At 45.9% G+C, this 14,227-nt stretch overlaps 1 protein-coding gene across 2 annotated transcripts in view; it reads left to right on the forward strand.

The window, feature by feature from the left end:
• The first annotated feature begins 2,774 nt into the window (after positions 1 to 2,774).
• Positions 2,775 to 14,227, forward strand: part of SESN2 (sestrin 2) — a 59,531-nt gene continuing 48,078 nt past the window's right edge. For both annotated transcript variants that reach the window (XM_079986077.1, XM_079986078.1), the window contains exon 1: positions 2,775 to 3,224. In XM_079986077.1, coding sequence (XP_079842203.1) covers positions 2,829 to 3,224 — 396 coding nt within the window. In that variant the 5' untranslated portion in view covers positions 2,775 to 2,828. The remainder of the gene's footprint in view (positions 3,225 to 14,227) is intronic.

The raw sequence follows: 14,227 nt of genomic DNA on the forward strand, positions 1-14,227 counted from the left end.
TGTGACCTTGGTGTGTACTATAGTTAGTTGGATTACAGGTAAAAGCATTTACTTTCCCAATTTGCAGATGCTGGGGTGGGGGGAGAAATTGGATAGTGCAAATGTGTGAATGATAAGCAGGCCTCCTTCAATTTCCTTACTGCTCCAGATCCTAATCCAGCAAAACACAGGCATGAGTGACGGCCAAACTAGACATGACACCATTCAAACTAGACATGAAGCCAACTTAGCAATTTTGTGAATGTCTTTAAAATAGGTGCAGGCAGCTTAATTAAGATTGGGACTGCAGTGAAGATCCCACTGCCCTTTCAGCTTAGACTAGTCAGTTTCATTTGGATATCCACTTGGACATATGGACTTAATATTAGGTCAATCAATCTCTTTTATTACACTCAGTGAACAGTATTGCCGGGGGGGGGCGTGGCCTGTACATCTATATAAAATAAGACCAAACCGAACACAGAACCATTACAATAAAATCACTAGTTCCTGCATCGTACGATAAACCGCCAGTCATAAAGAACAAAATGGTAAGTTTGCTCAAAGTTGTCCCTGATGCATTTTACATGCAGCAAGCAGCACAATATTTAGCCCCCCTGGAAGAGATGGATGTGTTCTGACAATTGTTATGTTTAAGTCAGGATCAGTTGAATGCTTTTATTGTTCATATTAGGTGATTAAATCTTATCTGCCCTGGGCGGGGAGGATGAGGGGTAGTGCCGCTTGCCAGAATGCCCCCCTCTCACCAAACTTAGGGGTGTTCCCAGTGGCATAGCGTGGGTTGTCAGCACCCGGGGCAAGGCAAGTAATTTGTGCCCCCTAACCCGTGGATTTGCGCCCCCTAACCCTAACCCCCAGATGTTGCGCCCGGTGAGGCCAGCCCCCCCTGCACCCCCCACGCTACGCCACTGGGTGTTCCACAATGCCTTGCTGCTCGTTTTTCCTTCTCCAAGGGTGGAGAAGACCAGCAGCAATGCCTCACACCAGAAGCAATGGGTGGGTCGGGAGCCACCCCTTGCGCTTCCACCACCTGAGGCAGCTGCTTCACCTGCCTTCTGAGTGGGCTGCCTCTGGTCTTCCTTGCCCCCTTCCCTGTGGTTCCATACAATTTATATTCATGCAAGTTCATTTTTTGGCTAGTCTGCCAGTGCTTTATAAGCAGCGGGTGTTTTGTCCTAAGCTCACTGCTTGAGGATGCATTAGCTTCATGTGACTTTACTATACCCTTGCCCTCATCCGTCCCTTTCAGGAGTGCTGTGACAAACGCATGTAGCATTGCATGGTCTCTGCAGTCCTTACATCCTTACTGAGGTTGGGTATCACTTTCTCACAGCTATTGATGACAGTATGTACCATGTTCTCCTATAGTACTGATTTCACTGTGAACCACAGGCTCTATCAGGGGAGAGTAAAGGGGTGGAAGTCAATAACACCATTAAGGGGTGGGTGGGTATCAAAACATATGGCAGCTCCTGTCATGCAAAAGCAAAGGTAGCCATGTTGCTTTTTGTGTGACCTGAAAATACCAAATTTAGTTATTCAACAGCAGGATCCTAAACTGCAGGAAGACAGTCTTAGTACAACCTAAAAACAACAACAGGTCTAAAAGTACCCAGTCTTTACTGACAATGAACAGTTATCCTGATTTGCTTCTAGTCATTTGTTCATCCCACACTTCTCCTACCTGGAAAAAGTCCATAGTTTTGTTGCATGAGGACAACAGAGGGCTTTTAATCGACTTTGTGCAAATCTATGTGGTTGAATCCCTCTTGCAAAAAGCTGACAGCATGGACTCAGGCACTCTAACTCTTCTTAACATGACTGGTCCTTTCCTCCCACTCAAATTCTTATTTTAATATTTGCAAAAGGATACATGAATATTTTAATGAATTAGCACATAAATGCTTCTCCCAAGTGTGCATTTCAAAAACAATAAAATTCACAAATCCTCGAATAAATGCCACCTTGTTTTGTTTGCAGTTTTTGTATCTGTTATCTTACTGTATTGTGAAAAACAAACAAACAAGCAACCTTGGCACACAATTTGCCCCCCCACACACACACCAATACACAATCCATCCTTTCCCCATTCATAAATTTTCATCAAATGGGATGTCCATTTTAGAAATATTGTCTTTCCCTTTCCCATAATCCCATACACAAGTACAGTCTGTGTGTCCAAATATAAGGCCTAAGCACATTTTGACGCAAGGCAGGACCGAGAGACGGAAGATAATTTTAATGTATATTTTTAAAAGGTCTTGTTAGGAACCTTCAGCTGTAACAGATGTATTGTAACATAAGTTCTTGTACCAAAATGTTAGTCTTTAAGGACCCACAAGACTTCATATGTATATGTGTGTGTTTGCTTTCACACAGCTTTGCCTCTGGAAAATAACGCATCTTGTAAATACCGCTTGGTCAGGGCTTAACTCACAGCTTCCAGCACATTCATAACAAAGAAAACTACATCTCCCAGAATGCACCAGGGCTCGTTGCTCTAGCCACGGTCCCCTTTACCTGTCACGACTTGCAGTTCTGTGCTTTCTCCGGCAGCAGAGACAAGACAGATTGCATCAGCCTGAGATGTTTTCTGCGGCCTCTTCCCACCCGAACAAAAGCAACGTTAGAGGACCGAGGCTCACCAAGGCAGGATTGCAGGCAGACGTCGTCCTCTCAGCCTGGTGGGTGTGCCACTGCTACTAGAGATGTCTGTCTGCTCGTGTGGCCTCCCCTTGCTGCAAGTGGATCTGAGAAACTTCCAGATGTAAAAGGCTGAAGGGAGAGAGAATCAGGACTGCAGAACAGGTACGCTTGATCCCAGAAAAATGACAAGCCAATCCATGCCTGGGGTCTGCATTAATGCGCCAATCAGGGCTGAAGATCCGCAGATGGCTCAACAAAGTGCCATCCCACAGGACCAGAGAAAACTTCAGCCAGGGCCACAGGGCCACCTGGACTCTGGAAAGTGGGTTGGGCTCCATAGCAGAGGAGAAAAGGACCGGGGAGAAGCAATGGACACCTTGGCTCAGGCTCTGCTGAGTTCCATCGGCCATCAGCCTTGCCCTTCCCGAAATGACCTGGAAAATGGACGGTCCTCATCGTCGTCAGAAGCAGCAGGTTTGGAGCTTCACCAGATCCTGGTGTTATTGCTCAGGCTCTCCAGAAGCTGCCCTTTCAGAGAGGTCAGAGAGCGATGCTCACAAATGCTAAAGGCTGCCCAGGTAAGATGCCAAGTCTAGGCAGGCTGGTTACAGATTAAAGGCAGAATGTCAGAACATGGTCTAAACCACCTATATTAAACAAGCTCACAGGAGACAACTTGTGTAAATCATAGAATCATAGAGTGGGAAGGGACCATGAGGGTCATCATCATCATCAACTTTATTGCACTAGCCAAAGGCCATGGCATCATTCACAAAGGAAAACAACAATAAAGAAAAACAACAATAACCATAAAAACATCAGGCACTGCAAATACAATAAACCATGGTCATGTCTCCTAGAAATTGTTTGCTGCATACGATAGAATAGCAGGGGGTTCTCAAATAGAATGTGCCAGCTTAAATGTCCGAATCACCTTTGCAATTGACCGCTATTTTATCTCGTTCTTTTCTCCTCATCTTCTTAGCTGCCAACGCATATAGCGCTACTTTATAAGTTACGAAGTCATGAGGGTCATCTAGTCCAACCCCCTGCAACGGAGGAAGCTTTTGCTCAACATTGGCCTCAAACACACGACCCTGAGATTAAGAGTCTCATGCTCTACCAAAATACCTAGTGGAACAAAAACAAATGGCTCCAATGCAGGAGGTCTATCTCCTCACTTGGGATGTTATGTTGGGAATATGTGGATGTTCAGCGCCAATAGGTACTCTGCACATGATCAGGGGCACTCCCTTATTTGTTATTACTTCTAATGCAACAGGGTCACTAGGGTGGAACGGAAAATAGGTTTTCATTCCTAGTTCGGAATTAAGGCCTAGCAAAATCTTCCATACCATCTTACTGGCCTCAGCTGAGCTATGTCACCATAGATGATAACATTCTATATTTTATAACAACTTATATTTTCAGGCGGCCATAAGGACTAGAATTCTTTTCAAGATGTTGAACTGTACCAGTACCATTCTGTGCGCTTGTACAATATGTGTGCAATCAAGAAATCATATAACCATAAATGTAATAAAATTTAAGGGCTAGGACAATAGAGAAACAATAGTCCCAGAATTTCAGATAAGGCTGTCTGTGACCAGACCTGGAATAGTTTCTTCACTGTCCCAAAAATGAGAGGGAAGTAGCAACTTCTTCATATATACAGTGGTGCCCCGCAAGACGAATGCCTCGCAAGACGAAAAACTCGCTAGACGAAAGGGTTTTCCGTTTTTCGAGGTGCTTCGCAATACGAATTTCCCTATGGGCTTGCTTCGCAAGACGAAAACGTCTTGCGGATTTGCTTCCTTTTTCGTAAAACCATTAGCACCGCAAGACGAAAAAATCGCAAGACGAAGCAACTCGCGGAACGAATTAATTTCGTCTTGCGAGGCACCACTGTATTTCCTGAGTAAGAGAGGCCCCATCTGCACTATGTCTTTTAAAAAGTATCGTATAACTTCAAACAGTCATGAGTTCCTCCAAAGAATTCTGGGAACTGTTGACCCCTATTCCCCTCACAGAGCTACAATTCCCAGCATTCCCTGGGAAGAGCGATTGTTAAACAACTCTGACAGTTGCAGCTCAAAGGGAGGGGGGAGTCTTCTAACCAGACCCTCCAAGTGTCCCTATTTTCCAGGAAGAGTCCCGGGTTTACAGAAGCTGTACTAGTTTCTGATTTGATCCCAAAATGTCTTGCTTTTCGTTAGGGCATCCCTATTTTCATCAGAGAAATGGTTGAAGGATACAGAATAGGATGTCCTTATTTTCGTCAGAGAAACATTGGAGGGTATGCAACTCTCAGCACCCTTAGCAACCTACAATTCCCAGGATTCATTGGGGGAAGCCAAGCCTGTTTAAAGCGGCATGATGATCATGGGCGTAGCCAGGGGGCGGGGTGGGCAGCTCCCCCTCCCCCGCATTCAAGCAAATCAATAAAAATCATGAATGTTGCCAAGGGGTGGAAGGGAGGTGCAGCTGCCCCCCCCCAAATTAATAAAAATCAGTAAAAATGCATAACTAACTGAGGTTCTGCATCCCCAAAGAAAAGGCCTGCTCCCCTAACAAAAATCCTGGCTACACCCATGATAAAAATACTCAACTAACGGAGGTTCTGCCCCCCCCCCAACATGAAGCCTGCCGCCCTAACATAAATTTGCAGGCACAGAATGAATAAAAATGCAAAATGCTCAAAGAAGAGCTTGCTGTTAGTGTCCATCAGCTCATTAACGCTGCCAGTGAGTTCCTTTAATGTGACAAGATGGTTGTCCCTGCCCACCTGTCAGAGTGGCTTCTGGGTGGTGGGGGAAAATGAGGAGCTGTGCTGCTGAGCTGAAACTGGGCTCCCCAGCCCTGGCATAAGGCAATCAACCAAGGGGACAGGATTGGCTTGGTTAAAAACCAAGCATCAAAACATTGACTGCCGCATACAGAGTGAAAGCCTGCAGGAGCAAAACAGCCTTTAATAACGCAGCACAGGAAGGGGCCAGCTGTACTTCACAGTGCCAGGTGTTCCATTATCTAGGTGCATTGGCACGATGAAGGCCCTCTGTGTAACACGGAGATGTGTTTGCTGCAAGCCTGTCCTTATTTTCCTTTGTGAAATGTTGGAAGGTGTGACGAACACAAAAGGCCCCTCGCAGAGCTAACCCTGCCACTTCACATGCAGCTTGCAACTGCAGGGGTATGTTTTGAACTGGAGTGCAGCTACCTTTTTCAAGCGTATCTTTTTTTAAAAAAATGTATTTTTATTAAAGATTTTCCTGGTTTACAAAAGTATGTGCAATGTCTCTCTCTTCTTTTTTCTCCAAGTAACATTTTTTACAGATCAGTTTGATTTGTTGAGACATTAGGAAGAAAAGGGGAAAGAGGTGGAGGTGGGGGAAAGGTGAGTGGGGGTGGGGTTGGGTGGCGATGTTTCTATTTTACTTAATATATGTGGGGTTTTCTGTCAGTGTCACTTGTGCAGGTTTTCTGCTGTTCACTTGTGTTCCTTTGGTGGTGAGAGAGGTTGGGGTTGACCAAGGGTGTGGTTGTTTGTTTGTGATTGGCTGTGCTGATCTTTGTTTTCATGTGTGAGTTGGGTGGGTGGGTGTTTTGGATCAGGTTAGCCATATTGATTTGTATGCTGTTGGTAGATTTTTGTCTTTGTCTTGTTGGGCTGTGTATGTGATAAAGGGGAGCCATACCGGGGTGAAGGCGTCTTCTTCTGTATGTCCCCATGTCAGTTTCAGTTTATTGGTTAATTTTTCTAGTAAGGCTGTTTCCCATACTATTTGGTACCATTGGTCCATGCTTACTCCTGACAGGTCTCTCCAGTGTCTGGTTATGGTGTTTCTGGCTGCTGAAAGTAGGTGGGTTATGAGTTCTTTGTGGTGTAAATGGGCATTATTGTCTTGGAAGATGTTTAGTAGGGCCAATTCTAGGGCAATTTCTAATACTTGCTTAGTTATTTTGCATATTTCTCATATGGCTGTTGTCCAGAATAGTTGGATTTTGGGGCACTCCCACCACATGTGGAGGTATGTGCCTGTGGAGGTGCACCCTCTCCAGCATTTTGGTGAGGTTCCTGGGCGAATTAGCAAAGAAGCAAACACTTTCTTGGCTTTTAAATTAGCGGAAGACAGCCTGTTGCAGGAGAAACCAATGCAGCAGGGCACATGTATTAACCTTCTGCAACATACAATTGTGTATCTGACCATGATCCTTGGTTTCATATAATAGGATGTTACAAGCATGACCCTATTTTTACCTTTGGCAATTGATTTAATGTATTTATATATACCACCACCCCGCCTGCATTTCAGTGTCACAAAAACCCTGTGAGGTAGGTTAGGTTGTGAGGCAAAACTGCATTTTTTATAATAAAAAACCATGTGTTTATGTGGGAAAATCTACTATTTAATGCTGGTGAATTTCCACAAGAACTTTAAAAATAAAATTAACTGATGTAGAAATGTGGAGGACAGAACATAAGAGTGGAAAAATGAGGAACTGAGAGCAACTGAAATTGACAGATTTCTCCCTCTCTATCCAGCTCTAACTCCCCCACGGCCTGTAGAGAGAGGCTTTGCAGGAATCTTTGCAGGAATCTTCCAACAGAATCGGCAGAGGGGAGTCCAGCAGGTGTGAGAGGTGTGGAAAAACCCACATGTTCCTTTTAGAAATCCCCCACTTGATTCCATTTTCCTTTCTGTTTGTGTTAGGAAGATGAAAGGCTGAGGGGTTCCAGCAAGTCTAATTGTTTGGGATGCCTCATGGCTCCCGTTGTTCAGCCCAAGCTCCTGCCCACCTAGCAGTTCAAAAGCACGTCAAAAGTGCAAGTAGATAAATAGGTACCACTCTGGCGGGAAGGTGAACAGTGTTTCCATGCGCTGCTCTGGTTCGCCAGAAGCGGCTTAGTCATGCTGGCCACATGACCCGGAAGCTGTCTGCGGACAAAAGTTGGTGAGATGAGCACGCAACCCAGAGTCGTCCGCGACTGGCCCTAAGGGTCAGGGGTACCTTTACCTAACAACTCTCAGCACTCTGAATAAACTACAATTCCCAGGAAAACCAAGACTGTTTAAGGGGGTTCGATACTGCTTTCACAGTAGGCTGCAGATGGGGCCTAAGAAACTTGCTCCTTCCAGCATGAAGGGGTGGGGTGGGGGGCAACAGGAAAAAATGTACTGTGAGAATTGAGGCTGCAGTCCTAACCCATTATTACCTGGGAGTAAGCCCTGTTGAATTCAATAGGATTTACTTCTGAGTAGACATGCTTAGGATTGCATTGCAAATTGATTGTGCAGTTGGGGATATGAGGTTTAATATGAAAGCTAGGCTATTAGAAAGAAATAGACAGTAAATATGAATACCGTTCCATTTAAAATTTTCAAAAACCTATACTGATAGTATGCTAGAAGCTTCCATTACTCTCCAAAGCCCCATTTATTGTAATCCAGTTTCCCCTCCTGCCCGAGAGCCTGTCAAGAGAGAAAAAATTAACACTGGGTAAAATTGGAAAAGAAGTTGTTCCATTAAATTATCTCTCTCTCTCTCTCTTCTCATCAAGCTTTTGAATATATATATTGATTTCCCCAGTGCCTTTGGGCAATCATGAATTTCTTTTCTATTTGCGCACTAATGGCAGGCCAGGTGTCTTAGATATTACTTCTGATTACAAAGGATATAATAATTTGATCTAGTCAAGCAAATACTGCAGATTGGAAGCCTCCCCTGTTAGCATTTCTGGATTTCTCCTCACCCCAACCCTTCTCCCCAAGTGCCATCAGGATTTCTGGAAAGTTCACCCATATGCTGGCATTTGGTTCCTGAAGGTGTCACCCACCACTGCATGGTCAAGGTCTTTCCTGTTTTGTCCAGATTGAACTCCAAACCTCAAAAGGTCCAGAAAATAGGAGAGAGGAAGAAAAGTCTAGCAGCACACTGCAGCGGCTGGGCAGATGTGAGGCCCTTTCACAGAACTCCCTAAAGTGTAAAGTATTGTTGATTTTTCAAATTTGGATTGTGTCCTAATGAACTCCTCTTACAGTGGTACCTCAGGTTAAAGAACTTAATTCGTTCTGGAGGTCTGTTATTAACCTGAAACTGTTCTTAACCTGAGGTACCACTTTAGCTAATGGGGCCTCCCGCTGCCACCATGCCACGCGATTTCTGTTCTCATCCTGAAGCAAAGTTCTTAACCCGAGGTACTATTTCTGGGTTAGCAGAGTCTGTAACCTGAAGCATCTGTAACCCGAGGTACCACTGTATATGGCAGTGGTTTTCAACCAGCGTGCCGTGGCACCCTGGGGTGCCTTGAATGATGGTCAAGGGGGCCGCTGGCAACACTGGCCTCTGTCCCTTTTTCCTTCCCTCCCTCCTCTGATGCTCTCTTGCACAGCTGTTTGTTGCAGCAGCCCTGGCTACAAGCTCCCCAGGCGAATGGTGCCTCTGGGGCTGGCCATGGGGTGTTTCCCAGGCCCCTGTGGGGCAGGGTGAGGAGGCACTTCTCTTTGGGGCAGGTGGGGCAGCTCAGAGACCAGGGGCAGCAGCAATGGCTGCCCTGAGGACTCCAAGGAGAGGGGAGAAGAGAGGAAGCTGAGGGAACACTCCGCAAGGGAGGTTGTTCGAAAAGGGGTGAGGGGCTGCCAGCTCTGCAGGCAAGGGGTGACATAACTGGGCTCTTGAGCCTCACAGGGGTGCCACAGAAAGGATGTAGTTGGTCAAGGGAGCCGTGGACCCAAAAGGGTTGAAAACCTCTGCTATGGGATCAGACCATTGTTGGCACATCAAGTTTTAGTAGGGTGTTCTCCAGGAATGGAGAACCTGTGGCTCTGCGATATCAAATGTTATAAAATTAATATCAAAAGACAGGATTTCTGGAGAAAAGGACAAAATTTCAGGTGCAGTTTAACAATCAACCCCTCTTCACAGGAAACACTGGGAATCGTAGCTCTGTGAGGGGAACAGGTGGTGCATAGCAGCTCATGGCGACCATAACAAACTAGAATTCCCAGGATCCCTTAGGAAAAGCCATTGACTGTTTCAAGAGGTATGATACTGCTTTAAATGTATAGTGCAGATAGGGGCCGAAGCCCTACTCTGAGCAAACCCATTAAAATTAATAGACATAAGGTAGTCATGTTCATTAACTTCAATTGGTCTAGTCAGAGTAGGCCTTGGGCCTATACCTTTGAAACACTATACCTTTAAAGCAGTATCATACCACTTTAGTCATGGTAGCCCTTAAAGCCTGCCCTCTTCAAAGTAGGACGCATGGCTACCCAACAACGAAGCCTAGCCTTTAGCTATTATTTATTTCATTTCTGAATCTGTTCCTGTGAAGTGTCCCAAAGCGATGGATAACATCACTTAGGATCACAGAGTATAGGTAGACCCTGCTAATATGGGATCATGACTCTTTTGGGAGCAGGGTGTTCTTCCACTCCTGACCATGCTGCACTGCAACCTTTGTATGGAAGCATTTCCCCCTTAGGAGACTCTCTGAATCACCTTGGCAAACAATGGCCTAATTCCCCCAAGATGTTTGATACCGCACCACTCCTTGGTTGCAAAACAGGAGTGGAGGATCCCTCCCAGTCGCAACAATGTCCAGATGAGGCCAATTTAAATCGGAGCAAACAACAAGAGATTAAAGGCTCATTGGCGATCTGGAGTGCAGTGGAGTAGGAAAAGTTGGGTTCTTTGAAAGGGAGCAGATGGGGAGACAGGGAACTTGCTTCGCTTATATCTGCCTTAGAAGTGAGAGACAGGGGATATTCCTGAAGGCCACTGATGCTTAAGAGAAAGAGGGGTACAGCGGTTGAGAAGGCCCTTAGGAAGTCCCCTCCTATACTGATGCCCCCACCACCCAACTACAGGTTGGTTTACACCATAGCAACAGTAGGTAGTTACGTGTCACCATCTTAAATTTCCCACAGTGGGGTTTCAGATTATAATGCCAGTGCATCATAGTGTGAAACCAGAACCTGAGAGACCACGGTGCACAATCCCCACTCCCTGCCATGAAACTCATTAGATGACCTTGGACCAGTCACTGTCTCTCAGCCTAGCCTTCCTTACAGAATGAAATAAAGAGGGGGAGAACCATGTATGCTGCTTTGAGCTCCTTGGAGGAAAAATGGGATAGAAATGCAATAAATAAGTACCCACACAACACACACACATACAGATATTTTGAGGACCCACCATATTTGCATGACTGTAAGTTGTTTTAAACTGTTTTTAGTATTGCGTATTAATGTTGCAACCTGCCCTGGGAACTTAAGGTGAACAGCGCATTAAGAATAATATTAATTGGAGCAATTAAAAGGCACGTCAGGCAGGAACATATCATACTAGTGGTAAACATGTTGACCATGGCATGCATTTAATTATCACGAGTGTGGAGATTGGCTCCTTTACCAGTTATTGGTCAATAAAAGTGGAAGGTGTGGAATGTCATTTGTATGAATAAGGAATGACTCCATAGTGATTTCTCGGCGGTGGGGGGAGGTTTCCATTTGTGCTATTTTGCAACAGATATAGTTGGATAGAATTATCACCTCCAGGCCTCACCAGACTTCCTTTTTATTGTGCATTTGTGATGATATGTGCTCATGATGGTATTAGGGCAGTTATACACAATCCTGCTTTCATAATACCATTTGAACCTGCAAAGGTTTTGGGGTGGCCATATTGCTTTGTTTTGAATCAGTGCATGTTCCATAGCTTCGTGCTTAAATTCCTGCTGAAACTTCTCGTACCACCAGTGTTCCAGGGTGTTGTTATTGTTTGACCTGCTTTAGCCGTGCTAGAATGCAAGAGTGCTGCTCTAGGTCGCAATAATGCAGTAACTTTGGGGAGGCATTGCAGAACAACTAACAAAATGGAACAATGTGTGTGGATGGTCCGGCATGAATCTGCTCTGAATGACACGTTGGTGAATAAACCTGCACATAGACAAATGACACCAGTCTAGAGGTTTTCAAAGGCTTTCCATGCAGAGATTAGGGACTGAATCTCTGTCTCTCACACACCCTGTATTGTGGGTTCTGAAGCAATCTCTGAGGATTCTAAGGTTCAGAGACGATCCAAATGAGTAAATCTGGTGACAGATTTGTGGCATGTGCTCTTACACCTTTGTGTAAAGAAAAGCAGCCCCAGTGCTAATTTCTCCTGCTTCTCCATCCCCAAAAGGCACAGCTGTCACTCAAGCTGTCACTCCGAGGCTTGACACAGTCACATTTCCCTCTGCCTGGAGGTTAATGAACCTGGGAGGAGATGCTCTCCTTCCACCATTGGCCTTTCCCTGAACTTATGGCCTTTTTGTAAGATGTGAATAGGCTGATAGGTTCCCTAGAGAGTGGCTGGGTCTGTCAGAAGAAGGACGCAGGCTGGCAGCTGATGGCGGTCTCTTTTTTGGGTTCCTCTGTCTGGGACGGGCGTGGGGGAAGGAGCATTAATTTGTCTCCCATTAGGGTCAAACTGATCACCATATTTGGAGGAAGGAGCTACGGTAGCTGACTTGGCCCCCTCCATATGCCATTGGACTCATCCCCAGCCAGCATGTGCAATGGTCAGTCAGAGATGATGGGAATTGTGGCCGGTCAAAATGGGGAGGGCAGCTCATTGGCCTTCCCTGGCAATAACATTTTCTTCCACATCAGTCCGCTCGTTCTCTAACATCAGCAGCCGAGCACCTCCTAGTAGTCCCTACACAGGATGAAGTATGTGATGTGGTTGTCCAGGAAAGGGCCTTTTCGGTGGTAGCTCCTTGTATATGAACATCCCTTCCTACTGAGATGTGCCTCACCCTATCTCATGACCCATCTAGTCCAGCATCCTGAAAGTGGCTGACCAGATAACTCTGGGAATCCTGCAAGTTGGACAGGAGTACAACAACACTCCTCCCCCTTGCGACCCCCAGCAAATGACATTCAGAGGCACAGTGCCTCTGACAGTGGAAGCAAAACATAGCCTTGTCCTCTGTGAATTTGCCTAATCCTTTTAAAAAGCCAATCAAGGTGGCAGCCCTCGCTGCCTCTTGTGGCAGCGAGTTCCACAGTTTAACTATGCATGAAGAATTACTTTCTTTTGTCTGTTAGTCTTATGAGAGATTGGGGGGGGGACTTGTCTGCATCCACTCTCTCCATGCCACGCACCATCTTATAATCTCCTCTCCTTCCGCCTCTTACTTGCCTTTCCCCTAAACTTAAAAGCCCCGAACGCTGTGACTTTTCCCCATAGCTGGAGTTGCTTCATCTCCTCGATCACGCGACCCCTCCACACATCTGGTGGCATGGGTCAGGCCCGTGAAAAGCTGGACGTGCCACCGCAAACGTCTTCTGTCTTTAAAATGTGGTTGCGGCCAACATTTTTGATGCAACAGCAGAACGCGGCAGGAAGATTAGAACCAGTACCATTGTCAAGCGACAGGGGCTGGTGATAACACAATCTTCCTTGAGGAAACCCTTTGTTGAGCCACAGAGTTGTGCAATGGCGAATGCCAAAAAAAATAAGACCCGGGCTCTTGCTTAGTTGTCTGCAGGCTGGTGGGCCTTTCCCCACTTCTACAGCTATTAAAAATCAATATGGGGTGCGAGGAGCCTTCTAGAGCTACAGTGGTACCTCAGGTTAAGTACTGAATTCGTTCCGAAGGTCCGTACTTAACCTGAAACTGTTCTTAACCTGAAGCACCACTTTAGCTAATGGGGCCTCCTGCTACCGCTGCGCCGCCGGAGCACGATTTCTGTTCTTATCCTGAAGCAAAGTTCTTAACCTGAAGCACTATTTCTGCATTAGCGGAGTCTGTAACCTGAAGCATATGTAACCTGAAGCGTATGTAACCTGAGGTACCACTGTACAGCAGAAGCTTCGTCCTCCACGCCCCCCCCCCCTTATTTGTAGTGCTATTTGCCCAGATTGGCTGAGGAACTGCCTCTCCTCTGCACCACAACAACCCATTCAATGGCTGCTCTGAGAGGCACTCTCACTCTCCGGCAAGGTGCAAAGGCACGGTCCTCTAATTGGTAGGCTTCCCCGATTCAAGCTGTTGCCGGGCAGAAGAAGGCGGGGGGGGGAGCAAAGAAAGACCTGGGATGTTTTGTTGCAGAGCATTTCTGTTTTCTGGACTTCGCCGCATGGAAGTCTTCAGATCAGACAGCAGAGATTGCTGTCTGGGGCCTGGTTTTAAAATAGCTTCTGGTTGGAATGAAGTAGAGCTGAAAATGACCGGGGTGGGAGACAGTCCAGGTTTCTTCCAACTAGGTTCAAATGTTTGTTTGTTTTTCATCCATTAGTAAGTGGCAAGTGGCAAAGCAGCCTTGTGAGACCCTTGGAGAGATGTGCGGCCCGATCTTCCACATGCTTATAGGGAAGTAACTCCCACTTTAGTCACTGTTGCTTGCTTCTGTATTTGTTCGATTTCCCTACATGCCCTTCACCCTTCTCCGCCTGAGTTGCGAACCGTATAAAAATATAACATCAGTTACATTCCTTTTTCGATCCTATGAAAATTAATTTCAAATTATACACCAAAACTATAGGGTAGTAGCCAATGCTAGTACTACTCAGAGTAGATCCACTGAAA

The sequence above is a fragment of the Podarcis cretensis genome (genome assembly GCF_951804945.1).
Source record: "Podarcis cretensis genome assembly, chromosome: 8".
In the NCBI taxonomy this organism is placed as follows: Eukaryota; Metazoa; Chordata; class Lepidosauria; order Squamata; family Lacertidae; genus Podarcis; species Podarcis cretensis.